General features: G+C 52.6%; 1 protein-coding gene across 1 annotated transcript; it reads left to right on the forward strand.

The window, feature by feature from the left end:
- The first annotated feature begins 243 nt into the window (after nucleotides 1-243).
- Nucleotides 244-10,562, forward strand: LOC116576016. The gene is made up of 6 exons (XM_032317725.1): nucleotides 244-421; nucleotides 2,596-2,622; nucleotides 5,001-5,351; nucleotides 6,425-6,742; nucleotides 7,717-8,037; nucleotides 9,133-10,562. Exons 4-6 carry the CDS (start codon nucleotides 6,716-6,718, stop codon nucleotides 9,667-9,669), a joined length of 885 nt encoding a protein of 294 aa, XP_032173616.1. The 5' UTR covers nucleotides 244-421; nucleotides 2,596-2,622; nucleotides 5,001-5,351; nucleotides 6,425-6,715; the 3' UTR covers nucleotides 9,670-10,562.
- The last annotated feature ends 4,606 nt before the right edge of the window (nucleotides 10,563-15,168 follow it).

The raw sequence follows: 15,168 nt of genomic DNA on the forward strand, positions 1-15,168 counted from the left end.
CTCCAAGGGCAAGCTAGATGTTTTCTACAGTCTCTGGCTTTTCTCTTGTCCAGAGGTGGATGGAGCTGGGATATAGCAGAACCCAGGCAGAACAGCTTGGGGTTTTTTATAGTTTCCTTTCTTTTTCTGTGTTTTTCTGCCATTCCTGGCCGCCTTCCTTCCTCTGGGGATAAGCTGAACTCAGCAAGTCCAGCTCCACCAGCTCTGCCCCCTGTGCCCATTGGCTTCCGGTCATCTGGTCATCTGATAAGGCTTCTGATAATGCTTCTGCTGCAGACAGGACCTGCTCTGCTCTGTCCTGCTGTCACACTTGGTGGCCAAAGCTGACTATTGCTGCTCCAGGACCTCCTCCCAGCCTCAGACTTCAGCTCAGCATCTCCAGCAGCCTGGCTCATGGCCCTACTCTTCTCCTTGATCCTCGGTGAGTACCTCTGTCCCTGCTGGCTGAGACTCAGAGTCTCCCCGGAGCTCTGATCAGGAGTGTGCTCTTCCTGCCCAGTAGGTGCAGATCCTGCTACCTTTCCAGGAGAGGCTTCACCTGCTTTCCTGCCTTCTCTGTGTCTGGTTAAGTTCCAAACTCAAGCCACTTAATCCATACCTAATTTATAATCCACTTTGATCACCAAAGCTTTTTCTGTTTCCCTTTATTTGCACCAACAAATTTATAATAGTTTATCCCATTTCCCTTTTTACAAAAATTTCCATAAATGTTTTCTTTATAAGAAGACAACTGAACCATGGCTAACAGCGGGTAGACAAGAAGAGGAAGAGCACTGCCCGACAGACACTTTCACAGGTTATACTGTCCAGCTTCCCCTCAAAGGTGTTCCATATAACGTTGCTCTAGTGTCCCCCAGTTTCTTATCACCCAGATTAAGATACTGTAAATGGGGATTTCGGAGTCAAAGGACCCAGGTTTCAATCCTTGTTCTTAAATTTCTTAGCTGTCTGAATTGTTAAATTACCCTCTCTCTCTGGTATCCTACCTTCGTCTGTGAAGTGAAGATAATAGTATGTTCTTTGGAGGTCTGTTAGGAGACTTTTCATGAGATAATGAACTTGGGGCATCTTACAATCCTACAAGGTCTCTTCCCTAATCAGTCACATCCATTTTATTGTCTTGATGATCCCATGCATCACCAAGGCTCACACTGGCATTTAGGTGCTCTCGGTAGGGTGCTGCCAAGTTCCCAAACACCAGTACATTCCCTGTATCACCTGACAGCCAGCTCTACCCTCTCAGGAGCATCTTATCACCTCTCCCCACTTTCCTTCAGCCCCATCTCCTTCACGAAGCCTCTCTGGTCTGGCTACCCATCATCACCCTGCTCCAGAATTTTCAGCTTCCTCTTGGGCTCTATCACTTTCAGACCCGCATACCAGGCATGGCACATGTGGTTTCCATTGTGTATACGCAGGCTTTGTGCTCCTAACTAGATGTGTGGGGTGCAATATAATCTTGAGTTTTAGACAGTTACAGGCAAGTCTGAGAGAAGTCACATCCTGAAGATTAAGGGCTTAGAGTTACTTAGAAATTATTGGGAAATGAAGAAAATATTCCAGAATAAGAAACTGAAATCTTTGTATCTGCCTGAAAGGCTCTAGACCAAAGATATTAGCTCCTTCAGAAATACTTCATAAGGTGCTGGGGGGCGAGGAGCATGACTGTTCTGCAGTTCAGAATGCCTAGGACCTTGGGGATCACTGATGGGCACAGAGCACAGGACTCTGGGTGGCATGAGACGGGAGCCTAATGCATAGAGGAGCCTGATCACCCAGGGGTCCTATAGGGAGAAATTATGATGTCCTTATGATGTGCTGAGTTTGGAACCAAATTCAGAGCTGTTTTCTGACCTGTTGAACCCACAAGGTAACAATGGCTTTCGCGTTTTTAAATAATGGGGAAAATCAAAAGAAGAATACTGTTTTGTGAAAGGGAAATTGAAATTTCAGTGTGTATAAACTAAGGTTTATTGTAGCGTGGCTATGCTCATTCACACACATATACACACGTGGTTGCTCTCATGCTGCGGTGACAGGGCCATAGGGTAGTAATAGACCAGGTAGCCACAAAGCCCAAATTGTTTGTGATCCGGCCCCTTACAGGAAAAGTGCGCTGGCAGCGGCCTGAGCACAGTGCCAGTGACACAGACAAATCCTTCGGTTTTCCTGCTTTCCGCTGCCCCCATGGTGTCGCTGTCTTCTTCATGAGAGCCTTCTCAGTGGCCTCCAGCATGACTTGCTGGGGAGCCCAGAGGCTGCACACCACCCGTCCACTCCAGGCAGTAATCAGTTAACATAATTGACTAGAATAGAAAGTGAATCTATCCGTGCCTGGGGCAGAGCTACATCACATGTACAAGAAATAGGTTGGGCTGTGGTAGAATTGGTCTCCGTGGTTCCCAGTCAGTGTCCCTGTGTCCTCTGGGGCTGGTCATTGCAGGAGGTTTCTCTAGGACTGACTTTGGAAGCTCTGTACCCAGCACTCTAGCTGCCCCACCAAGTCTACCAAAGACCTTCTAGAGAGTTGTGTTATTTGAGCAAAGCCTTGGGATTGACGATATGATCTCACTCGTTTGCCTCTTCTCTCCTCAGCCATTTGCACTGGACCTGGTCTCTTAGGTAAGACTTTTTGGGTTCCTGAGAGGGAGGCCTCCAAGTTCTTGAGATGGAAATCTTGATGCTTACTCAGGACCTGGGTAGAGGCTCTAGTTCAATAGAACCTCAGTAGATTTCCTCTCTGGTATCTCAATCCATCCACTCTGTGGATGGGTTTCCACCTCCAGAACCTGGAAGGGATTTGGGTGGTGTTTCCTGCAGGGGATTCCTTCCCACTTGGACTCTGTGGCCTAAAACTCTTGGCCACCTCCAAGTAATAGATGGTTTTGTTTGGGGGCTCAGAAGGTACCTCTCTCTTGTTGGTGTATCTGGGAGAGGAACTTCCTTTTGCCCTGCTTGGCTCTACCATTTCCAGGTCCCTATGCCAACCTGCATGGCTCCTTTGAACTAGAAATGCATCTACTTGTGTGCAGCATGTGGTTTGGCCAGCAGCAGGCAGGCTAGATTTCAGTCTCCACTGGCCACCTGAGTAAGGGGTCCTTGGACCATGCATAAGCTACACAGAGAATGGGTCTGTCAAGAGGAAGACTGTGATCTCCAGACTCAAGGTGGCTGGTCCTGGACCATCAGCTTCTTATACATTATTCCATTGGTCTTTTTCTCTTGATGGTAGAGACTTTACCAGAGAGGGACAGCCATAGACTCTGCAGTGGACATGGGGGACCCCACACCAGCAGAATGTAATTCAATTCTTTCAAAATTGCTGTCTTGGATTCTCAGTGCATCAATCAGATTTCATGGTCTTTTTCCCGTGGAGTCCAGGGCTGTCCTAGCTGTCGGTACAGGGACGACAGCTCTACAGCTTTCCCACGGCCCAGGTCACTGCTTCTCCACCCCCAGCCCTGCTCCCGAGCTGTCAGCCAACAAAGTAGGCTGCAGACACTGCCCGGGAGGCAGCTGTCCCAATGACCCCTCTGCCCTTCTCTCTGGCTTTCAAATCTCCTCTCAGCTGGGTTTCTTTGACACTTGGGCTGTTTCTTTCTTACGTGCTTCTTCTTTCTAAGGGGATCTTCTAATCCTACTTTCCCTGGAAAATAAGACTCATTTAAAACCAGAATTTTACAATTCAAAACCAGATAACATGTGCATCATCATGATAGCTAGAGTTTCCTGGGGTACACAATAATGCCTGTCTAAATTCAAATCTTGCAATGACCCAAATGCTATTTCTGGATGATTCTTCTTGAGTTATATTTGTACCTTATAAATGTAAGTGTGCAAAAATGAAAACTTTTCTTGGTTTTCTGTAGTTCAATTTTAAAATCTATTTCTAGTCTCCATTCCACCCATTGCTTCCCTCAGAAAACACACGGAAGAAAAGGAGACACAAAAACAGATGAACAACCCAAATGTCAACTTCCAATGCACTCTAAAATCAACCAGCTCAGGGCCTTCTCACTCAGAAGCTTCTCCTGGGGTGGATTCCAAGTTCTAGGCTGTTTGTGCAGAGCTGAGGCAGGATAGATGGTGGGAGATCTGGTCCTCCAAATTCATGTTCCATTTGTGCAGGTGCCTGAGTCACCCACATGTCCTACATGGTCATAGGTGACACTGCTTGAAATAGGGTAGCTACTGGAGTCCTCGTGGGTTTGCTCCCAGACCTCTTAAATATAATGTGCTGGAGGGCAGCACTGCTCTGAGTTCATGAACCAATACCTGGAATGTAGTATATATACGCCAACAAAAGTGTGTTGCCTGCTGGGCTCTTTTCTGCTCTCCCACAGCCATCTCCGCTCTATGTCCGTCTCTTGGTAGAAGAAGGAAAAAGATTTCCAGTAGCCTTTCCACCCTCAGAGCTATGGTCGGGAAGCCGAATCATGTCCTGGATTCCTCAGAACTTATCTGGAGGCTCTGGGGAGGCTGTCTTCTACCCTAAGCCCTAGAACCTTCTAGACTGGTCAAGGCTCTGACCTTTCCTTCACCCACTGCTCTCTGCATTCGTCTGAGCTGGGTTCTTGGGCATGGGAAGATGTCATGAGAAGCAGCAAGGATGGGTAACGGGGGATCATGGATATTGGGAGAGAAAGAGAGTGAGGTTGTTCAGCCCAAATTATATCTAGAGAGCCTGCCTCAGTCTGGCTGCCATGGGGAGAGACAGAGTCAAGAAAAGACAACACAACAGACCACATCTCTACACTTGTGTTCTGACCCGGGGCTCCCACTGCTTAGCGGTGTGAGCATATAGACCTAGGTGTCTTGAAGCGGAGTTTCTCAGCAGGGTAAGTTAGGAGTGGAGCAGAAACAGAACTTAGGGATGGGGTCCAGAAGAGCCCCTCCTTCCACTCCCCGTTCAAGCCCTCCTTTCTCAGCGCCCAGCATCCCACACCCTCTGGGAAGGGTGGACGTGTTCTGAGATGCCTGAGTCCTCTCTCATCCTCCAGAGGCCCAGCCAAGCTCTCATCGCTTTGGAGGGCCTTTGTCCAGAGTGCGGCTTGTGGGAGGTGACCACGGCTGTGAAGGGCGGGTGGAGGTGCAGCGGGCCAAGGAGTGGGGCGCGGTGTGTGATGACGGCTGGGACTAGAGCGACGCGGCTGTGGGGTGCCGGGAGCTGGGCTGTGGAGCGGTCAAGAAGGCAATCAGTGGTACTGCATTTGGGCCACTGACACAAGAAGATCAAAAAATCTTCGTCCAAGAATTCCGATGCAGTGGCATGGAAGACAGCCTGTCTCAGTGTGAAAGGGAAGATTTTTTCGACTGCAGCCACAAGGAGGACGCGGGAGCTGTATGTGGGTGTGAGCACCGTAGCCCGGCACCTGTTCCCCCCACCTGTGGGCCACGCTCACCTGTCTTAATGCCCTGCGCACGTCACAGGTGGCTAACGAGCTCCTCACCCTTTTCAACTGCGGGCCCTGCAGAGTCGGTATTTTTCCCGCTCTGTGATCGAGGTAATGAATTCAGCTTAGTCTCAGCTACATGAGAGCCTGCTTCTCTCCGTCACACACACACAAACACACACACACACACACACAGGCCACACACACAAACATACATACACACACACAGGCACATCCAGACCCATCCCCCACTAAGTGCTTGTTGAAAAGCGTAGCCTGTGTCGGGAGCTCAGGGGCTTGTGTGCGGAAGAAAAGAGCTGGCAACGTATGATATATGTTTCCTGGGTTTCACTCCTCAGGAAACCAAGAACCATGCACGCTTTTCCAGCTTCCAAAGATTCCACCAACGAAAGAGCGGGCAAGAGATGCTTTTAGGAAACCAACAGGACACTTCGCCTTCTGGGCATTAATAATCCCTTCTCTGCCTGCACTTCCATTAGACTGTGATTTGCCTGAGGAGCTGGTCCCTGTCTTCTCTTTGTCACCAAGCAGACTGTTACCAGGGAGACAGCCAACAGATCTTTGGGCCTGATGCTGAGATCTCATTCCTACTTGTTAGAGAGATTGAAAGCCGGGAGCACTAATCCATGGTACCCGGGTGATAATGCTAAAAATGAACCAGGAAGTTTGGGGCTCGGACACATTGTGTATGTCACTATTGCATTTTATTTTTTAAAAATCTATGCGATCCATCTACTTGCCTCTTATGAGGAACAAATGAGAATACAAATGTGAAAATAATTTGAAAAACTAAAAATGTTACAGAAATAATTAATTCACTTGGAACTGAAAAATGACATTCATTCTGTCGATTCACTCATCCAGCCCTTTCAATAAGCATCTGCTGGACAATGCCAAGCGCTCTAGCACGTTGGACTAGACACCAAGAGCAGAGGGATGTGCCCATGGGGCTCTATTCTGGGAAGACCATGTTCTTGCTGAACAGACACCTCCTCTTCCCTTTCCCACAGTCCCAGAGAACGTGCGGCTGGTCGATGGCCCCCAGCGCTGCCAGGGCCGGGTAGAGGTGAAGCACCGAGGGCAGTGGGGCACCGTGTGCAAAGCAAGCTGGAGCTTCGCAGCCACCAAGGTCGTGTGCCGGCAACTGGGATGTGGACGGGCCCTGCTGACCCGGAAATGCTGCAACAAAGCCACTCAGGGCCAAGGGCCCATCTGGCTGAGAAAGGCATCATGCTCAGGAAAAGAAAGCAGCCTTGAGGAGTGCCCTGCCGGGGCCTGGGAGAGGAGCAACTGCACCCACGATGACGACATGTGGGCGGAATGTGAAGGTAAAGCGCACGAGGTCGGACGCGAGAGTCCTTCCCGGGTCTGGCCACACTGGGTTCCGTCCGGCCGGCGTCCCCAGAGAGCTCGTCACGCGTCAAGGCACAGGGACAGACTCGCTTAGTTGTGCTGCTCGCCAATTCTCATCTATTTATTTATGTTTAAGATTTTTAATTTATTTATTTGAGAGAGAGAGAGAGAGAGCGCGCCCGTGGGAGGAGGGGGAGAGAGAGTCCCGAGGAGGCTCCTCTCCGAGCGTGGAGTCCGATGAAATCAAGAGTCGGGCACGTGACCGACTGAGCCACCCAGGCGCCTGCTGGTGCTTCTGCAAACGCTGCCACGAATGCCTCCCTCCGTGCAGGAAGGTGGCTTCGGCAGCAGTAAGCCCCAGAGTGCTGTGAACTATTAGCACACTGAACTCTGCGTACCGGGGACAGAGCACACACCCTCCATTGTTGAGCTCTTTGATTTTCAAAAGCGATCAGAAAGTCATTATCAATATTCGAGTTTTATGAATTACACAGAGAAGTGGAAAATCCTGGTTAAGGAAGGGACCTGGGACACTCGGTCAGGCCGGGAGAAGCGGATGTAGGCAGGGGAGCTGGGCGGAGGGTCTCACGTGCTGGTGGGATCTGAACACAGAGCAGTTCCTCTGTGTGTCCCCGGCCGGGAGAAGCGGATGTAGGCAGGGGAGCTGGGCGGAGGGTCTCACGTGCTGGTGGGATCTGAACATAGAGCAGTTCCTCTGTGTGTCCCCGGCCGGGAGAAGTGGATGTAGGCAGGGGAGCTGGGCGGAGGGTCTCACGTGCTGGTGGGATCTGAACATAGAGCAGTTCCTCTGTGTGTCCCCGGCCGGGAGAAGCGGATGTAGGCAGGGGAGCTGGGCGGAGGGTCTCACGTGCTGGTGGGATCTGAACACAGAGCAGTTCCTCTGTGTGTCCCCTGCTTGCTTCCACCTTCCTCCCTCCTGTCCCTGCAGATCCCTTTGAGCTGCGGCTGGTGGGAGGAGACGGCCGCTGCGCCGGGAGGCTGCAGGTGCTGCACAAGGGCCAGTGGGGCACCGTCTGTGACGATGGCTGGGGGGAAGCAGCGGACCGGGTGGTATGCAGGCAGCTGGGCTGCGGGCCGTCCCTCTCTCCACCTGCTAAATCCCGGAGAAGATTCGGCCCAGGGACCGGCCGCATCTGGCTGGACGACGTGGCTTGCTCAGGGAAGGAGAGGTCCCTGGAGGAGTGTCCACACAGGTTTTGGGGCCGACACAATTGCAACCATGCCGAGGACGTGGCCGTGGTCTGTGCAGGTAAGTCCTGGAGCAGAGTTCACAGGGACGTCATGGGGGGAGGGGAAGGAGGGCGGCCCCTGCCGCGGTGCTCACCTGCTCTACGCGTACTTCAGGGGATACTAGTGAGGCATTTCAGCAATAAACAGAAGTAAGGATGAAATGAATAATGAGTCCCATACCACAGACTTACTGATGGGAGGGCAAGAGAGGTTTTAGAAACCACACCCTTATATGAAAACAGGAACAAAAGTGAGAATTAGAGAAAATAAACAATTTTCCAAAATCATAGAAAAGTTGCTTTGAAATGATAGAACATAACTAAAGTGACCAGTCCTGAAACTGAAGAAGACCCCAACCCTCTCACCCAGAGTTTAAACCACGGGAGACGGTCCCGCCTCATTCTATCTGACGTCTCTCCACCGATTTTACGTGAACCTGTGGGAATGGGGCTGGGGTGGAGAGGCTCTTTGGAAATGCCCAGGAGACAGTCTTTCCAGACAGTGGGGGGACTGTAGGCCTCTTCAGGGGACAGGAGGAGGAAGTCCTGCCCCAACTTGAACCATGCAAGCTCAGTCCCTGGGGGCTGAAGCCCAGCTCGGCAATCGGCGAGCCGGGTGGGAATGCAGGGCTGCTTGGTTTAAGGACCCTGCTGTGGAGTCCGGTGAGGGCGGAGGCTGACCAAGGGCCGGATGAACAGCTAGTGCCCAGGAGAGGAGGGGTTGAGTCCTGGAAGGCTGCAGGTTGAGTGCTGGTGCTGCCATCCTGAGGCTCTGTTAACTTAGACAGTCACTTAACTACTCAGGACCTCATTATTTTCATCTGTAAAATGGGAAGACCCTGGTGCCATTGACCGTGAAGAGTTCCATGATCAAGAGAGGGCGAGACGTGTTCACATGCGGGAACACTGTGGCCGCTGGCTGAGTGAGCCCTGGGGAGGCTGCACCCGACTCCACCTTGGTTCACTTCCGTGCGGGACGTGTGTAGGATTAGGGTCTGGGAGGGCTTCTCTTTCCTGTTCTGGGCCCAGTATTCTTTCCTAGCCTCATTGAGCTTGAATGAGATCATCCTTTCTGACGTGTCCCATCCTTACTGTACATCCTTTTCTCTTTGCAGAACAGTAGCCCGGCCTACCTGATGGTCGACCAGAAGCCCCCAGGTCCCAAGTGTCCCCTACTCCTCAGGGACCCTGATTGGTCTGGCCTGAGCCCCGGGCTACAGGCTGTGCCTGTCTCCCGCTTTGCCCCCAGCATGCACCTGCACCCTGTGCCCTGCCTCGCTCTAGAGCCAAGCACTCCCATCACCGCCTGGAGACAGGAGCTGTTGAATGCCCTCTGCCGGGAAGACAAGCTCACAGTCCCCCTCTCCTCGCCGTGGACCCTCCACACTGGCTCTGGCCTGTGCTGCCTCTTTTCACCCCGCCTGGGATCCCCAGCCCTGTGCTCTGACCAGTATGGGCCATCGCTGGGCGTCCTCTTTGTCTGTAGAGAGCATGAAAGGAAGCAGACCACTACATGGAACTTGGGGGAAAGCTTAGAGGCATTTCGCCCTGTTTCTCATGCTTCAGGTGATCGCAACTACGGCTGGCACCTCACTGTCCTTCTGCTTCTTGGTGACAGCAAGTTCTTCCGGGAGCAGGGCAGTGTCCTGTAATTCCGGATGCTTCCATGGTACCTGGAAGCCATGGCACACCCCCTCCCAGTATTGGCAATAAAGCCCTTCTGGGGACCATCTGCCACAGCCAGCCAGCGGGGTTGCTCTTTACCAAGGAGAATCGCACAAGTGTTTTCTAACGGATCCAGGGAAACGAGTGTTGGCAACGGGGCTGCCTCTGGAAGGAGGGGAGGCCGAGGCGGAAGGAGGCTGGGGGTGGGAGTCGGGCCTCTGCCGACCAGACGACAGCACTTTCACTGCATCCCTCGGACACTGGCACTTGCACGTGTGAGGTGCAGCGGTGCCAGCTCAGAAATTGAGTCTTTAGCGCGGCAGCCTGGGACTCAGGCTAAGCTGAGCCCCCGCTGCAGGCCTGCGTTTCCGCTCCCTAACGAAGCAGACTCGGTCTCTGCGGCGGCTCCCGTGCTGGGTGCTTTCCCTGCCGCCGGGAAGCAGGTGTGTCCGCTCCTCCGCCACGGCCTCGGGGGCTCCCCTGGGCAGAAGAGAACCTGCCTGCCGACAGGACCAGGCGTCTTACAGAGCCCTCCCCTCCTGGCTCTTCCCTGGCGTGGGAACTAGAGCCATCGGGCTCCCCAGGAGAGAGGACAAGGTCTTGGAAAACATTTTGGTATCTACCCTAGATACGTGAAGAGATTCTGCCTTTATCTGATCAGCTCTCTTTATCTGATGAGCTCCTCCTGGTTTTCCCTGCAGATGAGGGTCCTGTTCCCTTCACCCCATTGTAGCTGGAAACTGGAGGGCCACTGGGCGGCCAGAACCGAGTGCCTGAAAAGCTGTTTATCCTCAGTAGAGTGGACAGGGTTGGAGTGTCACAAAAGGGACTTCAATCTCCCTCAATTTCTGTATTAAAGTTTCATTTCCTTCCATTCCAATAAGTCCCCTGAGAACCAATCAGACAAAAGGAAGAACCCCTGGGAGAGACGGGGGGGGGGGAGCTGTCCCGGAAGCAAGAGCTGACAGTCGTTTGAATAATGTCCCTGAAGGACAGCAAGCCGAGAAGCCGACCCCGGCCTGTTGTCAGGGCCGAGGGCATGTCCGCGGCGAGCTCGGAGGAACCCGGACAGGCCAGCCTGTGGCCCTGGCTGCCAGCGCTCCGACACTGCTGCGTCCCCCCGACATGGCCCTCGTCTCCTCCAGAGTCTCTTACCAGGAGCTGTGCCAGCCCGCACCCCAGCCAGGCCCGGGCCAGTGGGGCGCTCACCTGGAGCTCTGCATTTGGGGGGATAGAGCCTGGGTAGGTCGGGGACTGTGAGCTGGTTTACATCTTCTCCCACAAGAGACCCTCCTGACACCCTTGTGAGGGTCCAGGTCCTTAGGCACCCCACACTCCTGGGCCCACACCTGTGCAGTGTGCACCCGCTCCTCTGGCCTGGGGCCGCTGGGGCCCTTGTAGGCTTGTGGGGCTGAGGACTAGCCACGGCCTCCCGCAGATTCCCCAGTACACAGAGAGCCCCCACCCTGAAAACCCCCGAGGAGCAGTGACACACTGGCCACAATCAGTGCCCACCTACACTTGCTCTTTGGCAGGGTCCGGGGCCTCGCCAGCACAAGGGCTCCCAGATCTGTCGTGGTAGAAGACGCTGTGGGCAGCCCCTCACTCTGTCATCGGTGGAATACTGTCCCCTGGTAGGCAGGTAGGGCTTGCAAGCTGCATGGGCCTTGTGACCCTGCCTGTCCCGCCCCTCGTCACAGCGCACACGTCATCCCGCAGCCTGGGACAGCCGGGGTGCCGTTCCCAGTAGAAGGGGGCCAGTCCCTGAAGTCACCGTGAGGCAGCTAGAGTCGCCTCCTCAGCCCCCATTGGCACCTGCTGCCTCATAGCACCCGGCTCCTCCAAGCATCCAGGGCTCCCAGAGGTTTCTCCCATGTAGACAGGGTCATGAGGCCCGTTCTCAGAATGGACGTGACACCTTCCCATCAAGGCCACTGACAGAGCTTGGCTCCCTCATGCTCTCTCCCCCTGTCTGCTGGCTTGTCAGGGAAGACCCCAGCGACACGGGGGCAGGCGGGGCCCTCTGAGTGACCGGCTGGCAGGCCCTCACCCCGTCTCCGCTGACTGTGAGACAGGGAGACCTGTGTCAAGCCAGGGAGGTGTTTTTAGGGCTTATCAAAAGCACACAGCTTACCCCAACTCACACAGACATAAACGGTTTTTTCAAAACCAGTCCCATTTCTTCAGAGCTCTCTGACCAGCGCCCGGATGCACTCTCTGCTTCCATGGGCGCCTCTGCCATCTCGTATTTGGTGCTGATCAGGGGTTGGGCCCCCTGGGCCACTCATAATTGTATTTTTAGTATGAAGGAATCATATTTTGTTTTCGACGGCCTCCTGAGCCTTTGTTTTTTAACCCAGCATGTCCATTGTCCGTTGTGGACATTGCGTGTCTGCGTTTTCGGACTTTTTTTTTTTTTTTTTTGAAGAGCAGTTTTAGGTTCCCAGCAAAATAGAGAGGAAGATACAGAGTTCCCACACACCTGCTAACCCCACATGTGCGCAGACCCCCCGATTGTCCACATTCCTCACCGGGGAGTGTGTATGTTACAGTCAAACTGCTTTGACGCATCATCACCCCAATTCCGTAGTTTACACTGGAGTTCACTCTCGGGGTCGTTCTATGGGTTTGGGCAAATGTATAAACATGTATCCAGCATCATAATGTTGCACACAGTAAGTTTATTTCCCTAGAACTCATCTAAAGTCCTCTGTGCTGGCCTGTTCCTTCCTCTCGTCCCCAAAGTCCCGACAACCGCCGATCCTTCTACGGTCTCTCCCCCTTTCTCGTCTTCCGGAGCGCCAGGAATCGGAGTCAGCCGTACGTCGCCTTCACGGACGGGCTCCTTTCGCTCAGTGGCACGTGTTTACGTTTCCTCCGTGTCTTTTCATGGCTTGAAGCTCGTTTCTTTTCAGCACCAAGCGGTATCCCATTGCCCGGATGGGCCACAGTTTATTTGCCCACCAACCTCCAGAAGAACATCTCGGTTGCTTCCCAGTTTTGAAAACCATGAGTGAACTTGCTGTGAATATCCACGGGCAGACTTTAGTGTGGACGTGTTCGCAACTCCTTTGGGTAAAAACTAAGAAGCGTTTTTAAACAACACCGTCCTGCCCTCCTGGCCACAGTTAGCTGGTACCGCGAGCAGGTATCTGTCCCAAGCCGGGTGGGCCAGCCCTTCCCAGGAGACGGGAGCTGCGGCGGAGCGTAGCTGGACCTGCAGCAAGTCAGCCCGGGAGCTGCGGGTGGCCGTTTTCCACACACCAGGAGGACCAGAGAATGAGAAGCAGCCCTTCCACAGAGACACCGGACGTCGGAAACCCAGAGGAACAGAGATGAGAGACGGGGAGAATCCAGACAGCATCTTCGGGTTCTAGTTCTGTCTCTTTCTCTTTTGTGTCCAACTGCATTCTTAGTTTTCGGTTCTGGGACACACGACTGCATACTTTTAATATACATTTTATGTGTAGATATATGTAAATACACATATACAAATATATATGCAAATTTTTTCTTCCAAATTGTTATTTAAATTCTGGTTAGCTGACATACAGTACAGCGCTGGTTTCAGGAGTAGAACCCAGTGATCCATCAGTTACAGACAGGACCCGATGCTCGTCACTAAGTCCCTCCGTAATGCCCTCCCCCATCTAGCCCGGCCCCCACCACCTCCCTCCATCCTCCACCGGTTTGTTCTCTGTCGTTAGGGCTCTCTTGTGGTTTTCTATGTGTATTATATATTTAAAATTTGCGATTGAATTAGCTCACTGGTCTTGGTACCGCTAACCAAAATAACCCTAACCAAATTTCTGGTTTAAAATTAAGAGAGCGACAATCTATTCATCTTGTGTGAGGTTAGATAAGCCCATTGATTGGTTATGAACCAGTTCTCGCGGCACTTACAGCGTCAGGATATGGCTCTGAAAAGGCGGGGGCCAGGACCTACAAGAGAGTCCCCACTATGACACGTCGTTGGCCGCACATCCCTGAATTCTCGTCCTTAGCCCAGCTCGAGGTCGTGGCCTCTCTTAAATCATCAGAAGCTGATGGCCCTCCGGCCATGTCCTGTCCAGGCTGCACTCTGGAAGAGAGAGGCAAATATCGGTCTCTGGGTGACCCTTCTGTTGGACTCCCTCGCTGTGAGAAACTCCACAGGAATGGTGACCTGATGCATTTCATCAGTAGCAGTGACAAGACTTATCCACAGCGGTTATCCCAGAGACACAGGAGGGGAGCCCTGTCCTGTCAGAAAAGCAGGAGCGGAGACACTGAGGGTGATCCTTGGTTGTCTGAGGAGGGAGGGAAAGCCTGAAAGCACGAGTGTAGAGGAAGGGTTTCTGGTGAAGTCAGAAAAAGCGTTGGTCCCTGTTTTCTTAGGACAGGAGAGTTGATGTCTGCTGAGGGCGAGCTAATCTGTTAACAATTTTTAGTAGACATTTCCCCTCCCAAAAGTGTCCTGGTTTGGATTCTGTGTCCGTTTTAGCACTGAGGGATGGTTCACGCTTGAGAACTGCATTTGGCAAGACGGAGATGTATGGAAAGTGGGATGTTGTCGCCCACAGCGCAACCCTCTCTTCCCCAGAAGAGCAACTCCCAGGGTCCCGGCGGTCTGATTCCGACTCGCTGCGCTGGGCGTTCCCCACCACTTGTTCAGCAGGACCAGCCAGTAGCCTGCTCTGGGGGAAGACGACCTCGACCATGAGTTTTCTACAGGATGGGCCCACAGTGTGGTCTGCAGTCATGGCAACGCTCTGAAAATTGCAAGAATGTCCTCATCTCTGATCTGCTCCTGATGTGCGACCCCAGACCCAACACGTTCTGTGGAGAAGCTGCCATTTCTGCTCTTCCCCGACCTCAGACTTTCCCTCTCAGTGTTTTTCTTCTACTCTGACGTGGGACATCACATCTTGTGGGAGCTTGACACAGGCAATGGCCCAGGCCAGTGTTGCCTGCCTTCTGGCTGAGGGCTGAGTGAGGAAGCCTCTTCCTGCTGGGCACCAGGGCTGCGCCGCTCCGTCCAGCAGACACGTAAGAGGGGCCGCACACAGAATGTAGAATTTGCTAGTAGCCATACTGGAAAAGAGTAAAAAGAAAAGGAAACAGGTGGAATTAATACTTTAATTTTAACATTTTTAAACTTATTACATGTAAAGTATTATCATTGAACATAGAATTGATGTAAAATCACTAATGAGACACTTCAAGTTCTTTTGTTTTTTTTTTCTCAAGTTTTTAAAACGTAGCGTGTGAACTGTGCTCACAGGGCCTCTCAGCTTGGACTAGCTCGGCTTCAAGTGCTCAGGGACCACGTGGGGTCAGGGGCTGCTGTCTCGGCCAGCGGACACAACCAAGGGTAAGGTGAGGTCAGGGGGTCACATCCGCTGTAGTTCTCACCTACCAGAGTTCTCACCTAAAGCTTTGAAAATTGCCCTACATCTTTGAATTGCAGATTCCTAATTTGTAAAATGAGTAAACTTTCTACCTCA

This window comes from Mustela erminea, chromosome 17 (genome assembly GCF_009829155.1).
Source record: "Mustela erminea isolate mMusErm1 chromosome 17, mMusErm1.Pri, whole genome shotgun sequence".
NCBI lineage: Eukaryota > Metazoa > Chordata > Mammalia > Carnivora > Mustelidae > Mustela > Mustela erminea.

Coding starts and splice junctions, on each gene's coding strand:
- LOC116576016 (XM_032317725.1), top strand. CDS start 6,716: ATGACGACATGTGGGCGGAATGTGAAG. Junction 6,743..7,716: donor CATGTGGGCGGAATGTGAAG/GTAAAGCGCACG, acceptor CTGTCCCTGCAG/ATCCCTTTGAGCTGCGGCTG. Junction 8,038..9,132: donor CGTGGCCGTGGTCTGTGCAG/GTAAGTCCTGGA, acceptor TTCTCTTTGCAG/AACAGTAGCCCGGCCTACCT.